Here is a 24,776-nt window from a genome sequence, read left to right as displayed (position 1 = left end):
TTACATAAATGTATTTGGGGGATATTCCAAAACCCCAACATCTGAGTAGAGATTTCTCACCAAAAAAATAATGAAAACTAAATTTAAAATTCACTATAAAAATTAGACAAATCCAGTTTTCCTTTTTTTAAAAAAATATTTTATTTATTTGCCAGAGAGAGAGAGAGAGAGAGAAAGAGTACACACAAGCAGGCAGAGAGGCAGGTAGAGGCAGCGAGAGAAGCAGGCTCCCCGCCGAGCAAGGAGCCTGATGCAGGACTTGATCCCAGGAACCCGGGATCATGACCTGAGCCGAAGGTAGTGGCTTAACCAACTGAGCCACCCAGGCATCCCTCAATTTTCTTTTTTAAAAAAAGACCTTATTTATTCATTTGAGAGACAGAGAGACAGAGAGTTGGGAGGGGGGAGCACAGGGAGAGGGACAAGCAGACTCCATGCTGGGTGTGGAGTCGATCCCACTACCCTGAGATCATAACCTGAGCCAAAATCAAAAGTCGACTGCTTAGTGACTGAGTCACCAAGGCGCCCCATAAAATCAATTTTCATTTAATTTTATTAAAAATCAGCTTTTACCTCATTGGCCCTTATTATGAAACTTATATGTTTAAAGATAATGAGTTGATACCCCAACTCTGGTTGGGTTACAAACATTTGCTGGGTTTGACCCTCATCATCACTGTATCCAATGAAAGTCCAGCTTATTAGAGCATAGTGGCAGATACATTTACCTTAGCTGTGACTTTTGGAAAGGATCCAGTTCTTTGGGTATGTGTGTTTGGGTCCAGATGTAGTAATCTACCTGCTAACCAAACGAAAATGCTGAAGACAGATCATCAGATAATCAGCTGGTTCCCTATAAGAATGAAAGGCTAGCTGAATAGAATTCCCTGTGTGGACACAAAATGTGGCTTTTTCATAAAGAAGCCTGGATAATTTTAGCTGTAGGTCCTTAGGATTTTGTTAGTTAGTGAGATAATCTGCACAATTCGCAGCTAGAGATGAAAAAGAGAAAGGTGTAATTCTTTCTGTACACTGTGAGGGAAGGCAGAAGGGGGCCTTTCTGGTGTGGCACAAAGATTACTAGGGATTTGTAAGATATGTTTCAGTGGATCTCAAACATTTGTCACTGATGGGTCTTTGTTGAGTCCTTGGTGGGCTTTGTATCTGGGGGCTTATTTTTTCTTTATTTTTCAAAAGAAAATTGCCTTAATCCTCTTCATTATAAAAAATCATACTTTCTCATTGAGAAAAACAAACAACAGAGAAAACAGAAAGCAGAAAGCAAATACTCATTATACAAAAATCTCACTCTCAAAATACCATTCTAGATTTTTTCTATGCTTATATGCACAATATTTACAACAAAAAATTAGATCATACCATGGTAAGGTTTTTGTAACATGCTGTTTTTTTATTGAAGTATATATGGTTGAGACACAATGTTACATTTGTTTCAGAAGTACAACATAGTGATTTGATAACCCTATACATTATGCCATGTGTAATGTAGCTATGATTTGTTCTCATACAACACTATAAAATTCTATTGACAATATTCACATGCTATACCTTTCATTCCTGTGACTTATTTATTCCACAACTAGAAGCTTGTACCTCCCATTCTTCACCCAATTTGCCCATCCTCCCACCCCCCTCTCTGATCTAACAAACACTAGTTTGTTCTCTGTTTTATGGGTCTATTTCTGCTTTTTTGTTTTTTCAATTGGTTTGCTTTTTATATTTCACATATTAGTGAAATATGGTATTTTTCTTTCTCTGTCCAACTTACTTGGCTTAGCATAATGCCCTCTAGGTCCATCCATGTTGTTGCAAATGACAATATCTCATTCTTTTTTATGGGTGAATAATGCTGCAATTTACATTATTATTATTATTGCAATATTAATTGCAGCATTATTTACAATGTCTAAGATGTAGAAGCAACTTAAATGACCATGATTGATGAAAGGATAAAGAAGATGTGGCATATATATACAATGGAGTATTACTCAGTCATAAAACAGAAGGTACCATGCTATTTCATTCAATAATCTCAATTCAGTAACCTCACCTTACCAATGCATACAGAGCCACATCACATTTTTACTGGCTGTATAGATTTTTAGAGATCTATACCAGGATATAGATGATAGCATACAGCTATCATTATAAACAGTCTTGTATGTACATCTTTGGACACTTGTTACTTTAAAAACCTGATTTGTTAAATATAAGAGTATTTATAACATGTGTGTAAAATATAAAATATTGCTCTTTTTGCATCACCATATCTACATTTTGCTCCATCTTCCTTGTCTTTCAATGAAGGGAATTCTAAAGGATGGACTTCAGAAAGGATAATTATTGTGGTAGAAGGTTTGAGGTATAGAAAAGAATGGGTAAATCTAAATAAGTATTATAGCATAGAACAATAATTTTAATTGTGGGCTTATTAAAAAAAAGATAGAATTAAAATACTGAAATGCCAGGAGGGAAGTGACTGTAGTTAAAGTTACCTAAGAGTCTTTGATTGAGAGGAGGGTAAAAATGTTAATTTTATACTTAATTAAAAATGGATGTTAAAATTTCTAGGATAAAAAAATAGAGTATATAACTTCTAAACTAGCACAGGAGTTTAATACACACACACACACACACACATACACACACATACACAGTGGAATATTACTCAGCCATCAAATAGAATGAAATCTTGCTATTTGCAATGATGTGGATGGAACTAGAGGGTATTCTGCTAAGCAAAGTAAGTCGTTCAGAGAAAGACAAATACCATATGGTTTAAGAAACAAAACAGCATTAGAGGAGTAGGGAAGGAAAAATAAAATAAGATGAAGACAGAGAGGGAGGCAAACCATAAGAGACTCTTAACTATAGGAAACAAACTGAGGGTTGCTGGAGGGGAGGTGGGTGGGGGGATAGGGTACTTGGGTGATGGGGATCAAGGAGGGCACATGATGTTATGAGTACTGGGTGATATATCCAACAGATGAATCATTAAATTTTACCCCTGAGAGAAATCAGAGAGGGAGATGAACCATGAGAGACTGTGGACCCTGGGAAACAAACTGAGGGTTTCAGAGGGGAGGGGGTGACAGGGTGATGAGTACTAAGGAGGGCACATGTTGTGATGAGCCCTGGGTGTTATACTCAACTAATGAATCATTGAACAATACATCAAAAACTAATGATGTACTACCATACAGTGGCTAACCGAACATAATTAATTAAATAAATAAATAAAATTTAAAAAGTAAAAAAAAAAAATTCCCCTGAAACTAATAATATACTATATGTTAACCAAATTGGATTTAAATAAAAAAATTTTTTTAAGTTTTATTGACTTATAATTTGCCTATCATAAACCATAAATTCATTCATTTTAAGTGGTCAATTCAATGATTTTTACTGTTTATAGACTTTTGTTACTATCACCATCTAATTTTAAAATATTTCCATCACCCCTCAAAAGAATTATCCATTTGTAATCAATTCCCACTACCACCCCCAGCCTCAGGCAACCAATAATTTACTTTCTCTATAGATTTGCTTTTCTGGACATTTCCTATATCTAAAATCATATACCAGCTGATCTTCTGTGGATGGATTATTTTACTTAGTATAATGTTTTAGAAGCTCACTCATGTTGTAAAATGTACCAGTACTTCATTGTTTTTATTGCCAAACAATATTCCAATATATGAATGTACCACATTTTGTTTATCCATTTAGAAATTGATGAACATTTGGATGGTTTCTGGGTTTTGCTGCTATGAACATTCACGTACGAGACTTTGTGTAGATATGGCTTTTCATTTCTCTTGACTAGATAACTAGAAATATAGTTATTGAATCATATGATCATTCTTAACATTTTAAGAAATTGCCAGATTGTTTTCCAAACTGGCTGTACCATTTTATAGTACCCTCCAAAAATATATGAGGGTTGGGTTTTTCTCCATACTCTTACCAATGCTTGTTATTGTCTGGTTTTTATTCTAACCATTCTTGTAGGTGTGAAGTGGTATCTCAGTTACAATTTTAATTTGCATTTTTTCTATGAATGATGAGCATCTTTTCATGTGTTTATTAGCCATTAATATAGCTTTTTTGTGAAATATCTATTTAAATCTTTTGCCTTGCCTTCATTCTTGAAAGATAATTTTGCTTGGTATACAATTCTTGGTTTGTAGTTATTTTATCCTAACATGTGCAACAAACTTTTCCATTTTCTTCTGGCTTTCATCACTGCTCTTGAGGATTGGCCATCAGTCTTCTTGTCATTTCTTTCTAGATAATATGTCTTTCTCTCTGGTTGCTTTTAAAATACTTGTTTTGTTTTTGGTGTTTTACAGTTTCATTGTGATATGTCTCCCTCTGGATTTCTATTTATTTGTTTGTTGGTTTGTTCATCCTACATAGGAGGCACTGAATTTCCTGAACTTGAGGATTCAACTCTTTTATCAACTCCCAGTCATTATTTCATCCCTTATTTCTTTTTTATTTTCTCTCTTCTATCTTTCTGAAGCTGTCCTGAGGTATATGTTAGAACTCATCACTCTATCCTATATTTTTTAACCTCTCTTTCATATTTTCCATTTGTTTTCCTCTACAGCATTTTACATAATGTCTTCAGATCTATTTTCCAGTTTCCTAATTCTTTACTTGGCCGAATCTAATCTGCTGTTTGACTCATTGTTAACTTTTATGGTAGGCAGAATAATGAATCCCAAAGATATGCACATCCTAATCCCCAAAACCTGTATATATTTTATCTTTTGTGGCACAAAAGACTTTACAGATATTCTTAAGAGTAAGGACCTAGGGGTGGGAACATTATCATAGATTATCAATTGGCCCAATTTAATCACATGAACCAGTGGGAGATGGAGGCAGAAGTATAAGGTAGAAAGATGAAATGCAAGCAGGAGAAAAAATTCAAAGTGAAGGTGGCGCCTGGGTGGCTCAGTAGGTTAAATCCTCTGCCTTTGTCTCGGGTCATGGTCTGAGAGTCTTGGGATCAAGCCCCACATCAGGCTCTTTGCCTAGCAAGAGCCTCCCTTCCTCCTCTCTCTCTGCCTACCTCTCTGTCTACTTGTGATCTCTCTCTCTCTCTCTGTCAAATAAATAAAACCTTAAAAAAAAATTCAAAGTGAAAAAGGGACTTGACCTGCCACTGTCATGAATAGCTACTAAGGAATTGGGGTCCTCAGTAAGAAAGTAGATTCTGCCAACAGCTCAAATGATCAAGGAAATGGATCTTAACCAATCACTTACAGAGAGGAACTCAGCCTTGCTGACATTTTTATTTTATCCCAGTGAGATCTATGTCAGACTTATTAACTACAGAACTGTAAGATAATAAATTTATGTTGTTTTAAGACACTTACTTTTTAAAAAATTTTTTATTTCTTTTCAGCGTAACAGTATTCATTGTTTTTTGTACCACACCCAGTGCTCCATGCAATCCGAGCCTTCCCTAATACCCACCACCTGGTTCCCCCAACCTCCCACCCCCCGCCCCTTCAAAACCCTCAAATTGTTTTTCAGAGTCCATAGTCTCTCATGGTTCACCTCCCCTTCCAATTTCCCTCAACTCCCTTCTCCTCTCTAACTCCCCTTGTCCTCCATGTTATTTGTTATGCTCCACAAATAAGTGAAACCATATGATAATTGACTCTCTCTGCTTGACATATTTCACTCAGCATAATCTCTTCCAGTCCCGTCCATGTTGCTACAAAAGTTGGGTATTCATCCTTTCTGATGGAGGCATAATACTCCATAGTGTATATGGACCACATCTTCCTTATCCATTTGTCCGTTGAAGGGCATCTTGGTTCTTTCAACAGTTTGGTGACCGTGGCCATTGCTGCTATAAACATTGGGGTACAGATGGCCCTTCTTTCCACTACATCTGTATCTTTGGGGTAAATACCCAGTAGTGCAATTGCAGGGTCATAGGGAAGCTCTATTTTTAATTTCTTGAGGAATCTCCACACTGTTCTCCAAAGTGGCTTCACCAACTTGCATTCCCACCAACAGTGTAAGAGGGTTCCCCTTTCTCACATCCTCTCCAACATATGTTGTTTCCTGTCTTGCTAATTTTGACCATTTTAACTGGTGTAAGGTGGTGTCTCAATGTGGTTTTAATTTGAATCTCCCTGATGGCTAGTGATGATGAACATTTTTTCATGTGTCTGATAGCCATTTGTATGTCTTCATTGGAGAAGTAAGACTCTTACTTTTCAAAAAGATTTTATTTATTTAGAGAGAGGGCACAAGTAGGAGGAGGGGCAGAGGGAGAGAAAGAATCTCAAGCAGACTCCTTGCTGAGCATAGAGCCTGATGCTGGGCTCAGTCCTGTGACCCTGAGATCATGACCTGAGCTGAAATCAAGAGTCAGAGGCTTAAGTGACTGAGTCACTCAGGCACCCCAAGACAGTTATTTTGTGGTAATTTGTTATAGCAGCAATAAAAAACTAATGCAGTTTTTCAATTTTGATATTTTTTCAAATTTTCAAAAGTTTTATTTGGCTCTTCTTAACATATGCTACTCATGTTTAGATTTTCCTGTCTCATACTTATATTTTCAATAATGCTTTTTTAAAAATTCCCTGATATAGTAAAAGCATCTATTTAATGTGCATCTGAAAATTTATTATCTGTGATCTTTGCAGGTCTGGTTCTGCTTTGTGTTGTTTCTACTGGCTCTTGCTCAGAACAAGAGCTCTTGCTCTTTGTTTCTTTATGAGTTTTTTTTTTTTTTTAACTTTTGACTGTGAGTGCATGTCTGTTGGAAATTAACTGTTGGATTCTTTGAGACCTGGTTGTAGGCACATTATTCCAGAACCCTGAGATGACCTGAGCCGAAGGCAGAGGCTCAACCCACTGAGCCACCCAGATGCCCCTTAAAATACACTGTTATATTTATAAGTTGTTATATGTGAGCCTCATGGTAACAAAGCAAAAGTCTATCATAGATACAGAAAAGATAATAGGAAAGGAATCTAACACTAGAGAAAGTCATCAAACCACAAGAGAAGAGAAGGAGAAGAGAAAAGGAACAGAAAAGAACAAAGAACAGTCAAAAACAATGAACAACATAACAGTGAGCACATACCTGGTGATAATTACTTCAAATGTAAATGGGCTAAATTCTCCAATCAAAATCATAGAGTGGTTGAATGGATTTAAAAAACAAACAAACAAACAAACAAACAAGCAAACAAACCAAAAATGAAGACCCATGCTGCCTACAAGAGACTCACTTCAAAGGTAAGGACATGCACAGACTGAAAGTGAAGGAATGAAAAGTGAGGTTTTATGCATATGGAAACTGAAAAAAAACTTGGGTAGTTATCTCAGACAAAATACACTTTTAAACAAAGACTGCAATAAAAGACAGAGATGGTCATTAAATAATGATAAAGGGTCAATTCAACAAGAAGATACAACATTTGTGAATATTTTTGCACCCAACATAGGAGCACCTAAATATATAAAGCAAATACTGGCAGACCAAAGGGAAGAAATTGACAGCAGTGCAACAATACAATATATAATACAATATAATACAATAACAGTAGGGGGCTTTAATATCCTACTGACTCTCACACTCATGCAAACACACCATCCGTGTTTCTAGACCCAGGCACTTCAAGACAAAAACTTAAGTGTGTGCCTCTCAGAGCATCTGGTTGACCCAGAAGAGATCTAGAGAGTGAGAATAAAAGCAAGAAAGAGACACAGACAGATTACTGTTTTAAAGCATCCTGTTCTTTTCTTCCACAACATGTATTAAAGTGGTATTGACAAATTCCCTCTTCCAGTAGATAGTGAGAGGCACCAAGGCAGGGATCTGTTTATCATCATACTATAGCACCTAGCTCTGTGCCTGGTACATAGTAAATCTTTATTGGATACATAGATTTTAAAGATGGGTGGACACCTTTAGACAGGTGCAGCAGATGGATGCCAATAGATTATTTTGGAAGTCATAAAGTGGGAAAGTGAGAAAAAACAGAAAATACCAAAGACATTTTAGTAATGTATAATTCACAGAGGAAAAATGAGTGATCTTCTTTGATCTAACAAACTGTCATGTTAATTATAGATTTTCATGTCCAGTCTATAACTGGGCAGAATAAAAAGAGATGTGTTTGTTGCCCAGCATGAGATTTGTAGTGACAAGCAAAATTGGATAGTACTATTTTGGGTTACTGAGGACATTTGTGGAATCTCTTTCCCTAAAGATGGGGAGAGCCTTTCATTTCTGTGATGTTCTTGATGTTTTGTTAGGAGGCAGTAGGATATGGATCTCTAGTTTTTTCATTCCTGTGGGTTGATGGTAAAGTTTCCTTCCCCCACCCCTCTTTTTTTCTATCTGGCTTTAAGTGATCTTATTCAGTTCATCTTAGCTTTGATAATTATCTCTGAACATACATTTCCCTGTTATATTCTGAACAGTTCACTCTTTTATCAGGTATCAGAGTAACACTGCTTCTGCTGTTCTTGAAACAATTACCAACATTCAACCCAAAGAGAGTGGAGGGGGTGTGGGAGAGACCCGGGAAGCCATCGTTTATAGATTATCTGAAGATATGCTGAGCAAACTGCCTGCTGATTACATTCCTCACGAGGTAAGTTACACCCTTTGCCCCCGGTATGTACAGGGCTATCTTTGGGTTCTACAAAGCCTAGGATGTCCTGGGACAGTAGATTTCATTCTCTCCCCGCTCTATTCATTCCTGCTTCCTTTGCAACTCTTTTCTTTTAACTTGTGGTTTCTTCCTTGCTTTGTCTCAAGTACCTTGCAGATCGTAGATCTGCACTTTTCCTGATGCCTTTCTTCATCTGCCTCCTACTCTATCTTCTGTTTCAATTGCCTTTTCTCTACCCTTCTCCCATCTTTGGATTCCTCTGTCTTTGGATCCCCAGACATCTTATCCTTCTAGGCTGGAAATGTCTCTCCACTTCTCTTACCCATGCCTGCTTTGTCCACCCAGCCAGTGGACAGTCCACCCAGCCAGGAAAGCAAGCCATTTAAATGAATTCACTCCCCATGTGGATGGCAATAGTTTTCTATTTCTTGAACCTCCCACCTATTTGCTTATTGATCTAAGCTGGTTTTTCTCAAAATATTTTTAACTTCAAGACCCCTTTACAAAATGACTTCCCCAAAAATAGCTTTTATTTATGTGGGTTATAACTACTGATATTTAATATAGTAGGACTTTAAACTGACACATTTCAAAAATAGTATTAATTATTATAAAGTAACAGTAAAAAACCCCACTGCATATTAACACAAATAATATTTTTATTTAAAAAAATTATATTTTCCAAGACAAAAAAAAATCATTAAGAATAGTGGGATTGTTTTACATTTTTGCAAATCTCTTTCAGGCCCGTTTAATAGAAGGTAGGTAGATTTTCATATCTGCTTCTGCATTTGATCTGTTGTGATCCCACATGTCACATAGCTGGAAGACTTCTCTGTATACTCCTGAGAGAAGAAGAGTTAAAAAGTCAAGTGATGTCTTAGGATTACTATGAAAAACATTCAACTTTGTGGACTCCCTGAAAGCCTCTCTGGGCCTGAGGGGATCTTTGAGAACAGCTGATCTAAAAAAAAAAAAGAAAAGAAATCCTTAATTGTGGTAAAACTTCTGGGTGGTTGAAATTTCTGTGAAAGGTCCTCTTTGTTGGTCTTTCTTGATCTCCTTCTTCATGCAAGAAGACGGGATTGTGTCCTCTGGCCATCTAGGACCTCCTGTCTCTTGCTTTCAGCCTCCATTTCTCACTGCTGACGGTCCGAGTCCCAGATGGGGCTGAGTCAAGGGTAGCTCTTCAACCAAGAAGGGAGAGGCTAACGCCCTTAGTACTGGTGTAACTATGGTCTTCTGTCTACCCTGACTTGCTTCCCCAAGTCTGGAGAAAATTGATCTTGTTTGCTGGGAGCCCCGAGGCTGCTTGAGTACAGGCCTCCCACTGCAATGAGTACCCTCAACAATAAAAAACATTTTCTGGCTTCTTAAAATGGTTTTTGCTTCTGTTATGTAAATAGGTACCAAGGCATTTGGCCAAGATACTGAAATCCATTGCTTCACATAGAGATAATTGTAGTAGGGGGGTAACATTTTTGCAGATGGATACATGGTGTAAGTACATACTTTCAATGGCTCATTGTTAAGTGATCTTCAGGAGACAGATAAAGCATAAAACCTGCCTGCAAATGTTTTCAAAGCTGGCACGTGAAGGTGAGCTAAAACTCACTCTGGTTGACTAGACCACAGGCTGGTATTACCAGAGGAGGGGGCCAGGATCTTGGGATAATTTGAGCTATCCAGGCTTGGTCAGGGCCACTTCCCCAAGTTCTCTCTTCTGGCAGTACTCTAGCAGGGACTGAACGCGAGGGACGTCGCTAAGTGGTTTGCTAAATGGGAAGGAGTTTGTACTGGAGCAGCTAAAATGGCTTCCTCCTCCAAGATCACTTACCTTTTAGTGTCCTTTATTTCACAGAAAAGAGAGATGTGTTCTTGAAAATGTGGCTGCAAAGTGAATTTTGTAAGTTGAAATATAATTATACTATTGACTTCCATAGTAAAAACGCAGCCACATCACTCAAGAAGAGACTACCGGGTCCCGGAAACATAATGAAAATCCTATGTAAGACTGCAGCACATCTTTCTTCTTATTAATAAAAAGATAATTTTAGGCTGGAACAATAACCATATTCAAAGTAAAATCAGTACTAAAATTAGATTTTCAAGAGTTTCAGTTTTTCCTAAGCTTGTTTCTATTGCAAAAGAAGTTTCTCATTTAAAACCATAAGTAGGCATAAACAATGAATTCTGTTATGCTGAAAAGAAATTAAAATAAATAAATAAATAAAAATAAATAAAACTGTAAGTAGGGCAAGGTGATTAGTTTGGGGCTGTTAGCATACTAAAAGGTAGCTGGGCTATTGATGTGACATGGTAGTCAATACCTGGGCTGAATTTCCCACTTGTGAGGGCTGAAAAAGTATTTCCATAATTTCCTTTTTCCTTCAGTGTGAATTTCTACAGAGTAGTCATGATTTAAAGGGGGCTGGAGGCTGAAGGGCTCAAGATGAGAATGAGGCAGTGGAGCCTGTAAAAATGTAAGTTCCAGAACCAGGAATTTAGGAGAATGCCTGAAGGTTGGTATGGTGACTGTGTTAGGGACCTCCACCAACATGTTTGGGATTGCAATATCATTTGCTCTCCCTGCCCCGATACTCCCACCTGGGCTGTCCGATTTTATATCACTGCTTCCCTGAGTTTGTGCTTCCCCTCTTCATCCCTTGTTCATTAGAAGTGGCCCAGCTGCAGGAAAGGAGAGGGGTCCATTGCTGAATGGGACACTTCAGCACCATGGTCGCAAACGTGTTCTGGAAAATGAGGGGTTGGCCCAGATGAGCCTGAAATCCATCGTCTAACATTCCATGACTCAAAAAGGGGGCCGTGGGTGTCTCCAGCAGAGAATCCTGCAGCTGGCTTTCTGGTGGTTCTGTGGACTAGTACATCTCTCTAAATTCTGTCCCACTCCATGCGCCTGTCCTTACCCTTCCTATACTGACATCTCTTCGATTGTGGCAAGGAGAAAGTTCAGATCTCTGTATGAGTTCTTGCCGATATTCGTAGTCAATCTTTTCTTGGGGATAGGTCACTAAATTCAAATATGCATATATATTGGCTTATTTTCCAATAATTATTATATTTTATTATTCCCAGAACCAGATGCTTTTATATTGATCTCTTCAAATGGTCAATAAATGGTATACTAAAGGGACAAATGACAGGTGCTTAATGGCTCTCACACAAAGTCAAATATTTTCATTGATTAGATTAGGAAAGGCTCTCTTTAGTCTTCCTAACCAGGGCAATAATGATCTTAGGAAGCTGCAACCAATGATTCATTGGTTACTTGCTCTGTAAAGATTTTGGCCATATTAACTTTCTGTGACATTTCTAATAACGACTCTGTAAGCATTATGAAAAAAAAAAAAACCATGCCAAACTGTACTTTTACAAAGGTTAGATTGCAAAAGAATATTTAAATGACACTTAGCACTTAATCATTTGAAAGGGGAAAAAGGTACAATTTTGTTTCAGCTTTTTAAAGTACATTTCCAATTACCAACTAAGTACAATCAGTAGGGAATAAAAACCATTTTAGTTGAACAGTAGTTTTTGAGGCCTGGTAAATGGGGAATTTAATGTCAAGTTTGGTTCCACAAGAGATATTTTAGAATCCATTTGGTCTAGTAGAGATATATCCAGAGGAAGAAAAAGAATAGAGAAAGAAGAGCTCATTGGAAGAGAAATGACAGATGATTAAAAAAAGAAAAAAAAATCCTTTCTTGTATGCTATTTTTTTTTTTTTAGGTGAAAGCTCGTTTGATAAAGATGGGACATCTCAATTCAATGAACATATTTCTTAGACAAGAAATTGACAGAATGCAAAAAGTCATCTCAATACTTCGCAGTAGCCTGAGTGATCTAAAATTGGCCATTGAAGGGACAATCATTATGAGTGAGGTGAGCTATGATCTCAATTTTCATTTCCCTCTTTTGTTGGTATTGCCCATTCTTATCTTTTAACTCACTCCTTTTCAGAATTTGAGAGATGCCCTGGATAACATGTATGATGCTCGCATACCTCAGATTTGGAAAAGAGTGTCCTGGGATTCATCCACACTGGGCTTCTGGTTTACTGAACTTCTGGAAAGAAATGCTCAATTTTCTACTTGGATATTTGAAGGGAGGCCCAATGCATTTTGGATGACTGGTTTCTTTAATCCCCAAGGTAGGTGCTCATAGGAGAGTGGGAAAAGTTGGAGGGTGAGGGTAGTGGTGTAATAGCACTGTGTAATAAATACGTATTATAATACCACTGGAGGTACAGCTTGCTAAGTGCTGAACACATGCTTTCAAATGCTGGAAACCACAGATGAACCTTCTGTATTTGTTTTACAAATTCGATCTGAAATTCATTCTACCATTGCTTCCACAATAATGGAAGCAACCCTTCCATTTTTCTTCTCATCTGCCTCAGCAAGTCTGTGGTCAGGACATGTGAAATAGTAAAGTTTTGTTCACATCTTAATTTTAAATTTTTATGAAAATGACAAACATGAAGCACCCAAATAGGCAAAAATTGTTTCTAGATTTCAGGAAGTTAGACCAATTTCAAAAATAATCCTGTGGCAAAACTTTTGTTGAGTGAACTTCTAGAGTCTGTCCCCACTCAGTTCCCCCCCTGAAATTGTGCTTTGTGATTCTGCTGCATTTCTTCTTTCACTCTAGACATTTTTACTAAATTACTGACCAGATGTCTACTGACATAATAATAAACTATATATCATTTGGCAAGCTCATAAAAACCACCATGGTTAGTGTTTCAGATTTTAAAAATGTGGCATTCATAAAGTTCTAAAACATGGCAACTTTTTAATCTACTATAATGTGGATAGTTTTACTTGAAGTAATTCTTTCTTTTAAAGTTTTTATTTAAATTCTAGTTAGTTAACCTATAGTGTAATATTAGTTTCCGGTGTACAATATAGTGATTCATTGCTTCCATGCATCACCCAGTGCTCATCAGAGCAAGGGAGTTCCTTCGTCCCCATCACCTGTATCACCCATCCCTCCACCCCATTCCCCTCTGGTAACATAGTTACTGGTTTGTTTCTCCGTTTGCCTTTCTCTCTGTGTATTATTCCTTTTGCTTATTTGTTTTTTTTTTTCTTAAATTTCACATATGCATGAAATCAGATGATATTTATCTTTCTCTGACTTAATTTTGCTTAGCATAATATTCTAGCTCCATCCATGTTGTTGCAAATGGTAAGATTTCATTCCTTTTTTAATGGCTGGGTAATATGCCTGTGTGTGTGTGTGTGTGTGTGTGTGTGTGTGTGTGTGTCTATAACATCTCTTCTTTTTTTTTTTTTTTAAAGATTTATTTATTTATTTATTTGACAGAGAGAGATCACAACTAGACAGAGAGGCAGGCAGAGAGAGAGAGAGGGAAGCAGGCTCCCTGCTGAGCAGAGAGCCCGATGCGGGACTCGATCCCAGGAACCTGAGATCATGACCTGAGCCGAAGGCAGCGGCCCAACCCACTGAGCCACCCAGGCGCCCCATATAACATCTCTTCTTTATTCATTCATCAGTTGATGGACACTTGACTATTTCCATAATTTGGTTATTGTAGATAATGCTGCTATAAATATCAGGGTGTGTGTATCCCTTTAAGTTAGTATTTTATATTCTTTGGGTCAATACCTAGTAGGGTCATTGCTGGATCATAGAGGAGTTCTATTTTTAACTTTTTGGGGGAACTTCCATACTGTTTTCCAGAGTGGCTGCACCAGTGTGCATTCCCACCAACAATGCAAGAGTGTTCCCCTTTTTCCCCATCCTTTCCAACACCTCATGTTTCTTGTGTTGTTGATTTTAGCCATTCTGACAGGTGTAAGGTGATATATCTTGTACTTTTGATTTGCATTTCCCTGATGATAAGTGATGCTAAGCATCTTTTCATGTGTCTGTCGGCCACCTGCATGTCTTCTTTGGAAAAACGTCTATTCATATTTTCTGCCCATTTTTTAATTGGATTATTCGTTTTGGGGATATTGAGTTTCACAAGTTCTTTATGTATTTTGGATACTAACCCTTTATAGGGTATGTCATTTGCAAATATCTTCTCCCATTCTTTAGGCTGCCTTTTAGTTTTTCTGACTGCAGAAGATTTTTATTCTGACGTAACCCTAATGTTTATTTTTGCTTTTGTTCCCCTTTCCTCAGGAGACATATCTAGAAAGAAGTTGCTCCAGCCCATGTCAAAGAGGTCATTGGTTGTGTTCTTTTCTAGGATTTTTATGGTTTCAGATTTCATATTTGGGCCTTTAATCCGCTTTGAGCTTATTTTTGTGTATGGTGGAGAAAGTGGTCCAGTTTCATTCTTTTGCATGTTGCTGTTCAGTTTTCCCAACACTATTTGTTGAACAGACTATCTTTTTACCATTGAATATTCTTTCTTGCTTTGTTGAAGATTAATTGACTATGTGATTGTGGATTCATTTCTGGATTTTCCATTCTGTTCCATTGATCTGTGTGTCCATTTCTGTGCCAGGACTATAGAGTCTTGGTCACCATAACTTTGTAATATAACTTGAAGTATGGAATTGTGATGTCTCCAGCTTTGCTTAGCTTTTCCAAGATTGCTTTGGCTATTCAGGGCTTTTGTGATTCCATATAAATTTTAGGACTGTTAGTTCTAGCTCTATGAAAAATGCTGTTGGAATTTTTATAAGGATTGCATTAAGTGTGTAGATTTCTTTGGGTAGGTTAGATATTTTAACAATATTTGTTCTAATGATCTATGATCATGGACTGTCTTTCCAGTTTTTTGTGTCATCTTCAATTTCTTTCATCAGTTTTTATAGTTTTCAGGGTACAGGTCTTTCACCTCTTTAGTTAGGTTTATTCCTAGGTATCTTATTATTTTAAATGCAATTATAAATGGGATTGAGTCCCTATTTTCTCTTTCTGCTGCATTATTATTGAGGTATAGAAATACAACTTATTTCTGCACACTGATTTTGTTTCTTGCAACTTGAATTGTTGCATGAATTCTAGCAGTTTTTTGGTGGAGACTTTAGGATTTTCTATACAGAGTATCATGTCATCTGCAAATGGTGAAAGTTTGACTTCTTCCTTGATTATTTGAGTACCTTTTATTTCTTTTTGTTGTCTGATTGCTATGGCTAGGACTTCTAGTACTATGTTGAAAAAAAGTGGTGAGAGTTGACATCCCTGTATTATTTCTGACTATAGAGGAAAAGCTCTGTTTTCCCCTATTTAGGATGATGTGAGCTGAGGACTTTTCATAGATGGCCTTTATTATGTTGAGGTGTGTTCCCTCTAAATGTACTTTATTGAGGGTTTTTTTTCATGAATGGATACTGTACTTTATCAAATGCTCTTTTCTGGATCCATTGAAAAGATTGTATGGGGACACTTGGGTGGCTCAGTCGTTAAGTGTCTGCCTCTGGCTTAGGTCATGATCCCAGGATCCTGGGATAGAGCCCCATTCCCTTCTCAGCAGGCAGTCTGCTTCTCCCTCTCCCAGTCCCCTTGCTTGTGTTCCTTCTCTTACTATCTCTCTGTCAAATAAATTGATAAAATCTACTGTCAAATAAATTGATAAAATCTACTGTCAAATAAATTGATAAAATCTTTTAAAAAGAGAGAAATGATCATATGATTCTTACCCTTTCTCTTATTAATGTGATGTATCACATTGATTGACTTGTAAATATTGAATGATCCATGTATCCCAGGAATAATCCCACTTGATTGTGGTGAATGATTTTTTTTTTTTAACGTATTGTTGGATTAGGTTTGTTAGTATTCTATTGAGGATTTTTGCAGCTGTATTCATCAGAGGTATTGGCCTGGGGTTCTCTTTTTTTGTGATGTCTTTTATCTGGTTTTGGTATCGGGGTAATGCTGGCCTTGTAAAATGAATCTGGAAGTTTTCCTTCCCTTTCTATTTTTTGTAATAGTTTGAGAAGAATAAGGTTTTTCTTATAATTTTAACATAATTTTTAAAAGTATGTTATCTTAGTCACCAAACAAGAATATGTATTAACTCTTCTTTAAATGTTTGGTAGAATTCACCTATGAAGGTTGTCAATTTCTTCTTGATTCAGTTTTGGAAGTTTATTGGAATGCATCCATTTTGTCTAGGTTCCTTAACTTATTGGCATGTAACTGTTGATAATAATTTCTGATGATTGTTTCTATTTCCTTGCTGTTAGTCATGATCTTTCCCTTTTCATTCATAATTTTATTAATTTGGGTCTTCTCTCTTTTCTTTTGGATTAGTTTGGCCAGTGGTTTTTCGATCTTACTGATTCTTTCAAAAAACCAGCTTCTCATTTCGTTGATATTTTCTACTGAATCTCTAGTTTCTATCTCATTGATCTCTGCTCTGATCTTGATTATTTTCCTTCTTGTGTGTGGGGTTGGCTTAATTTGTTGTTGATTCTCCAGTTCTTTAAGGTGTAAAGAGTAGAGAGCCCAGATATGGACCCTCAACTCTATGGTCAAATAGTCTTCGACAAAGCAGGAAAAATTATACAGTGGAAAAAAGACAGTCTCTTCAATAAATAGTTCTGGGAAAATTGGATAGCTATGTATAGAAGAATGAAACTCAACCATTCACTTACACCATACACAAAAATAAACTTGAAATGGGTAAAAGACCTCAATGTGAGACAGGAATCTATCAAAATCCTAGAGGAGAACATAGGCAGTAACCTCTTTGACATCGGCCGCAGCAACTTCTTTCAAGATATGTCTCCAAAGGCAAAGGAAACAAAAGTGAAAATGAACTTTTGGGACTTCATCAAGATCAAAAGCTGCTGCACAGCAAAGGAAATGGTCAACAAAACAAAGGGGCAACCCACAGAATAGGAGAAGATATTTGCAAATGACACTACAGACAAAGGTCTGATATCCAAGATCTATAAAGAACTCCTCCAACTCAACACACACAAAACAGATAATCACATCAAAAAATGGGCAGAAGACATGAACAGACACTTCTCCAAAGAAGACATACAACTGGCTAATAGACACATGAAAAAACATTCATCATCATTAGCCATCAGGGAGATTCAAATCAAAACTACACTGAGATACCACCTTACACCAGTTAGAATGGACAAAATTAACAAGACAGTAAACAACAAGTGTTGGAGAGGATGTGGATAAAGGGGAACTCTCTTACACTGTTGGTGGGAATGCAAGTTGGTGCAGCCACTTTGGAAAACTGTAGAGACACCTTAAGAAATTAAAACAAACTGAAAGTTTAGGAGGGGAGAGGGTGTGGGTTTGGGTAAGCCTGGTGGTGGGTCTTATGGAGGGCATGTATTGCATGGAGCCCTGAGTGTGTGCATAAACAATGGATTCTGGAACATTGAAAAGAAATTTAAAAAAAAAGAAAGGAAAAGAAAAAGTTAGAGCCCCCCATGACCCTGCAATTTCACTACTGGGTATTTACCCCAAAGATGCAGATGGAGTGAAAAGAAGGGCCATCTATACCCCAATGTTCATAGCAGCATGGCCACAATTGCCAAACTGTGGAAAGAACCAAGATGCCCTTCATCAGACGAATGGATAAAGAAGATGTGGTCCATATATACAATAGAGTATTATGCCTCCATCAGAAAGGATGAATACCCAACTTTTGTATCAACATGGACAGGACTGGAAGAGATTATGCTGAATGAAATACATCAAGCAGAGAGAGTCAATTATCATGTGGTTTCACTTACTTGTGGAGCATAAGGAATAACACAGAGGACATGTGGAGATGGAGAGAAGTGAGTTGGGGGAAATCGGAAGGGAGACAAACCATGAGAGACTGTGGACTCTGAGAAATAAACTGAGGATTTTGGAGAGGAGGAGGTGGGAGTTTGGTGAGCCTGGTGGTGGGTATTATGGAGGACAGGTATTGCATGGAGCACTGTGTGTGGTGCATAAACAATGAATTTTGGAACACTGAAAAAAATTAAAAACAAAAAAGAATTCACCTATGAAGCCATCTGATCCTGGATTTGTGTTTGTTGGGAGTTTTTGGTTACTGATTCAATGTCTTTGCTGGATATCTGTCTATTCAAATATTCTATTTCTTCCTGTTTCAGTTCTGGTATTTTATATGTTTCTAGAAATTTGTCCATTTCTTCTATCCTGTCCAATGTGTAGGCATATAATTTTTCATAATATTCTTTTCTAATTGTTTGTATTTCTGTAATGTTGGTTGTTACTTCTCTTTCATTTGTGACTTTATTTATTTGGGTCCCTTTTCTTTTTGATAAGTCTGGCTAGAGGTTTATCAGTTTTATTAATTTTTTCCAAGGAACCAGCTCCTGGTTTCATTGATCTATTCTATTGTTTCTTTAGTTTTTGTATCATTTTTTTCTGCTCTGATCTTTATTATTTCCTTCCTTCTGCTGGCTTTAGGGTTTATTTGTTATTATTATCCTAGCTCCTCTAGGTACAGGTTAGGTTGTTTTTTTTTGAGACTTTTCTTGCTTCTTGAGCTAGGCGTTTATTATTACTACGTCCCTCTTAGAACCACTTTTGCTGTATCCCAAAGGTTTGGGACCATTGTGTTTTCACTTTTATGTGTTTCCATGTATTTTTAAAATTTCTTGTTTGATTTCATGGTTGGCTGATTCGTTGTTTAGTTGCATGTTATTTATCCTCCATGTACTTGGGGTCTTTCCAGATTTTTTTCTTGTGGTTGACTTCTGGTTTCATAGCTACTTGAGGTAATTCCTGGCCAAAATAAAGTAATGTTGGGTTCCTTACAGTTCAGCACCCTATAGCTCCACTAGTAATACAATCTAAGAAATATTCACAAATACAAATTTAAGAAGCATTATTGCTACTCACAATATGGTTGAATCTCATAAAATATTAAGTGAAGGAAATAAAACAGAACACATTACAGTGTGTTATACTGTATACATTATAGTCTATGTATAATGTATGTATACTGTACAATTCCATTTATACAATGAATCAAAACAGGCAAGACAGAAATCCATGGTGTTAAAAGTTAGACTAGTGGTTGCCCTTGAGACAGAGGGCAGTAATTGCAGAAGGGCAAAAGGAGATTCCTGGAGGTCAAGGAATGTTCCATTTCTTGATCTGGATGTTGGTTACATGGCTATTCTCCTGGTGAAAATTCATCAAGCTGCTGTACACTTACAACTTGTGCAATTTTCTTTGTATAAATAAATAATAGTTCAAAAAATGGTACACCAGGGGCACCTGGGTGGCTCAGTGGGTTAAAGCCTCTGCATTTGGCTCAGGCCATGAACTCAGGGTCCTTGGATCGAGCCCCACATCAGGCTCTCTGCTCAGCGGGCAGAGGGGAGCCTGCTTCCTCCTCTCTCTCTGCCTGCCTCTCTGTCTACTTGTGATCTCTGTCTGACAAGAAAATAAATAAAACCTTTTTAAAAAAATGGTACACCAGAATTGTTCTCCATACACATACATTTATTCACTTCATGCATTTTCAAATATCTAAACATTTTCTAAACTTAAACACTAACCATGGCTGTTTTTATGAGCTTACAAAACTATACACAGCATACTATTTTTTAATAGGCTTTAGATTTGTAAAGGACAGCTCCTAGATTTCACTTATCTATTTTTCTCCCAGAATTTCCACTGAATTTGGGGAGGAAACATTTTTATTATGGTTCTAAGATTGTGAATCTACTTGTGAATCTCTCTTTCCTCCTTACCAGCCCTCAATATGAGTGAGTTGTCACCAGGTAATTCCTGGCTTGAGGGCCTGAAGAAATAACACTTAACTTAATTAGGGTTGTCTAACCATCTTCCATTTGCCAGCCCTTCCGCTAGGTGCTTTCAATGGAGAGAGATTTGAGACCCAATTCATCCCCTAAAGGAGCTCGTAATCTGATTGGTAAGACAGACCCATCAGCAACTTTAACATAATGCGATAAGTGCTCCACCCAAGTGAGAACTGAGTGCCGCAGTAGTACAGAGGACAGGGAGATGAATTCTGCCAAAGAGAAGAGCTTTATAAGACCAGAAGAGCTTTACACAGGAAGCACAGAGTAGAATTGGCAGGGACTTCAGAAAAGGGCATTCCAGCCAGAGGCCTGAGAAAAGATAAGGCTTGAGGAAAGAAGGACAACAGTATGGCCAGAGCTCAGGAAGAGGGAGCAGAGGAGGATGGCAGTGAGGCTGGAGTGCAGAGTCTTCTGGGGGAGGTTAGGCCACATCATAAAGGCAATTGGAAGTCCACAGAGATCACAAGATAATCCCAGGAGAAGGTAGAGGGTAGACTGGAATATGGAGGTCCAGAGCAATGAGACTTACCAAGTCCAAGGAAGAGAGCCTGGGATCTTAACCAGGTGAAGGAGAAGGGACAGATTTGATGGGGTGATTAAATGGGGGATCTTTGAGGGAACAGAGAGTGGCAATGGCTGAGATTGAAGGCCTGTTCCAGACAGGAAGCCCTGGAAGAGGGACAGGTTGAGAGGAAAACAAGAAACACTCAAATTGTCAGCTAGTGCTGGTAGGACATCCAGGAGGAGAGGCGTGTTGGCCAACTTGGAGTTCAGGAGATGGATAAAGATCAGTGATTTTTAAAAAGATGTGAGGTCATTAAGTACATTTTTGATATTCAGAAGCCAAGAGAGAAGGGTTGGTTGATCCCTGGCTTTCCATAGATGCAGACAAATTAAGTCGTGTATTACAACACACAATCTCTTTCAATGATTGCTTTTTTCCCCATTAGAATTATGACTTAAAATAGCAAAGTATTAATATGAACTAACCTTTAATTGTTACTATTTCTTAAGAAATGTTAACAAGCCAGAACATTTAAAGAAATACAAATACAGACATACATGTTTCTCTATTTGTTAATAATACTAATCCTTCCTCTCCTCTTCATTTCCATTTTCAGCTTAAACTTTGATTCTTTCTCTCATGACTCTCCATGTCTTAGAAAGCCCTGGACTTTCTATGATTGCTTTCTATTTATAGCATAGAAGAGCAGAGGTCAACTTTCTCTGCACACTAATCACTTGTCTACTTCCTTTTCCTTCTCTTGACATGAGAAACAATTTACTTTCTGTTCCATATTACCTGACCAAATCTGGAAAACATAAAGATTACATTAACTGCATGCATGTTCACAGGCAGTGTGCCAGCAGATAAAGTGCTTTCCAATTGGAAGCCTCTCTGGTCACTGTTTGACCTCAATAATTGATTTCTCAGCATGACTAGATCTCCTGGGTTTTATATATTCTAATCCAGTCTCTGTTGATGAAATTTCTTTCTTTGGCTCCAGGTATTTAAGCAAATGGGCTTTTTTAAATTTAAAAAAAAAAACATGTTTAAGTAAAACACAATGCAGTTTGGGCAGGCCATAGTTTAATCACAAATACATATAGTCAAAATCACCTAGGCTATAAGACATACAAAAAAACATTTACACATATGACCATTTGTTTTATGTTCTTATAATATGGCATCCAGTAATGTCTGATATATTTTCCCATCATGCCTCTGGTGATTGCTCCTCGGGCCTAAGTGACTTCAGGACCCACACTGCCACAATGACAGGTGACAGGACTTGTGTCCCCCGCAACACACAGTCTGTGCCTGAGCTGATGCTGTTTATAGCATTGCTCCTTTGCCTTATGGTGGCCTGATATTTTATCAGTCTTACTTGAAGAGACCGCATCTGCCAGCCGCCGTGGAGTGGTATTTTCAGCCCCTTTCACAGTCATTTCTTGTAGCAGTTGAGCGCAATCATGTGTCAGTTCGGTTTGATTATGAAAGTGGTCAAGTTCTCTCTATTCATGACCCCCATAACGTTTGTTCGATGGCTCGGCTTTTGGCAGCACATGGATTTGCCTCCCAATGGATTCTCAGGGCCAAGAGAACCTTTGTGCTCCACTGGGCTTTCCTGGCAATCATTGGTACACATGTTCACATATTGTTTAAGATTGTGCTTCTCAGGATTCTTGAAGGATTTGTTCGGTCGCTGGTTCCCACAGGTGTATCTTTTCAGAGCATCATGTACACCTGATTGATCCTCATTTGTGTGTGTGTTTGTGTCTGTGTCATAAGTGGGGACTATGAATTATGAGCTTGATTTCAAGTGGGTATTGACCACCTTGTAAAACCTCTTAATTGATGGCCATGGTTTACCATTTGATGTTAGGTATGACTCACAGGTGCTGCTAGTGCAGAAGCTGAATGTAGTCTCCAGCCTAACACCTCTATAGGAAATGGAACCATGCAGTATCATTATTCTCCAAATATTTAACTCAGTCTGGAGCTTGATGCCAACTTGCATTAGTTTTTCTCTTTTCTCTTCAGTGTGTCAAAAAGCCACGTCAGTCTGTCATAGCAGATATCAGTGACAACTTATATAGTGGTACAAATCAAGATTTTTAGAGAGGATTTTGCTGAAGCAAGGGATAGATACTTTTTGTCCCGTAATCTTTTGTTACAGTAAAATCATCTACAACCTCTTGCCTGTGAATTTGTTTTCAGGCAACATCATCAACTAGCAGCACTCTCTGAATGCTTGTCTTATAAAAGCCTGTTATTTGTGGGGTGGAAAAGTACACGGAGAGTTAACAGAACTTTGCGATTGGAAGGAACTGGGAGATTTCTTCTAATCCCATAACAATCCTAAGCATGCCCCATGGCTACTGTTTTTGTAGAACCAGAACACACTCTAACATCTGCAGGAAGCCAGGTAAACCTCAGGGTGCTAAACCTCTATCTGAGTGATAGTCCTTACCTGCTCTGTCCGCAGACCACAGAATGATAAGAGAACTGGACATCTTAGAAATGCCTCCAGATTGAGTAACAACCCATCTTCCTTGCCTTCGTGTGGGAGGGGCTTAGGTGCACCTGGCTTCAGTCACAACCACATCCCTTATCATTCTAGTTTCTGTACCTGTTTATCTTCCTTACCAACAGTCTAATCCCTTGTAATCTGGCCAGCCTCATCATTGCTCTCTCCAGGGCCACCAACTCTAGTGACCTCCTTGACAACTTCATTCCCCTTAACTATACTAGAATGTCAATTCTGGAAACTCTTTCACACTTTGGTTTTCATCTATTACCTTCCTTGTTTCTCCTTCTACTTCTCCTAGGACTGCTTCTTGGTCTACTTTGTAGGCTCTTCTCAAGCAAGTTCTGCCGTTGGCCCTGGTATCTACGGGGATGACATCAGCCATTCTCACAGATGTAACTATTTATCCCTACTTTTGACTGACTCATCCAAAGTCCTGGTTTAAGATTCTGGTTCTTCACTTCCAACTGCCAATATAGAATATTCCATCCTCCTGTGAACCTCACCAATACTACCATCAAGTCACCTTCCTCCTAAGCCATCCTTACGAAGATTCTGCTACATTTGCTTGTGTATTGCCATGTTTCAGATCACCCAATTCTTGTGAATGGTCCTCTCACATGCAAAGAGCTTGGAAGAGGGAAACCAAGAAAGCATAGTGTGGTAGCAGACAAGAGGGGGAAGTAGGAAGTAGTGACAGATGCTGCTAGAGTCAAGTAAGATAGGACCAAAAGTGGTCAGATGACTTTATTGATAAGGAAACTGTTGGTAGAGGAAGTGTCAATGGAGTGGATGGAGAAGTGGAGGAGTGAGACCTCAGGTGAGTGAGTGAGACAACAGGAAATGGAAAGACAGAGTATGGACAGGAAGGAAAATTTTCTCAATTTCTCAAGAAATTTGGCTTTGAAGAGGACAAGCAAGTTGGAGGAGTGGTTGAAAGAAGATAAGATTCTCTTTTTTTTTTCTTTTAATGGTAGGAGAAGCTTAAATCTATTCAAATACATGTGGGAAGAAGCTAGGAGAGAGAGAGTAAGAAAAACAGAGAGTGCAAAGATAACAGAGAGGGGTTAAAGAGGCAAAGAGGGAATGGCTCCCAAGTGGAGGGACGCACTCCGAGCAGGTGGAGGAAAACCACACCCATTGTAGTAAGAGTAATAAGGAAGGAAAGAGGGTAGGTGCAAGTGAGTTTGTCAGTTTGATGGCAAGAAGTTAAGGCACTTCCTGTCTGACACTTTCTATTTTCTCCTTGAAGAAGGAGGCAAAGTGATTTCAGGAGCAAGAAGGTGTCAGAAGACAGA

General features: G+C 38.0%; 1 protein-coding gene across 4 annotated transcripts in view; it reads left to right on the top strand.

Moving 5' to 3' along the window:
* DNAH8 (dynein axonemal heavy chain 8) overlaps positions 1 to 24,776 on the top strand; it is a 332,430-nt gene that overhangs the window by 295,301 nt on the left and 12,353 nt on the right. For all 4 annotated transcript variants that reach the window (XM_032862300.1, XM_032862303.1, XM_032862302.1 and 1 more), the window contains 3 exons: positions 8,501 to 8,657; positions 12,429 to 12,581; positions 12,660 to 12,849. In XM_032862300.1, the coding sequence (XP_032718191.1) occupies positions 8,501 to 8,657; positions 12,429 to 12,581; positions 12,660 to 12,849 (500 nt within the window). The remainder of the gene's footprint in view (positions 1 to 8,500; positions 8,658 to 12,428; positions 12,582 to 12,659; positions 12,850 to 24,776) is intronic.

Source organism: Lontra canadensis, unplaced genomic scaffold (assembly GCF_010015895.1).
Source record: "Lontra canadensis isolate GAN:19392208 unplaced genomic scaffold, GSC_riverotter_1.0 scaffold23, whole genome shotgun sequence".
Taxonomy (NCBI): domain Eukaryota; kingdom Metazoa; phylum Chordata; class Mammalia; order Carnivora; family Mustelidae; genus Lontra; species Lontra canadensis.
This window is presented reverse-complemented; position numbering and strand designations above follow the sequence as displayed.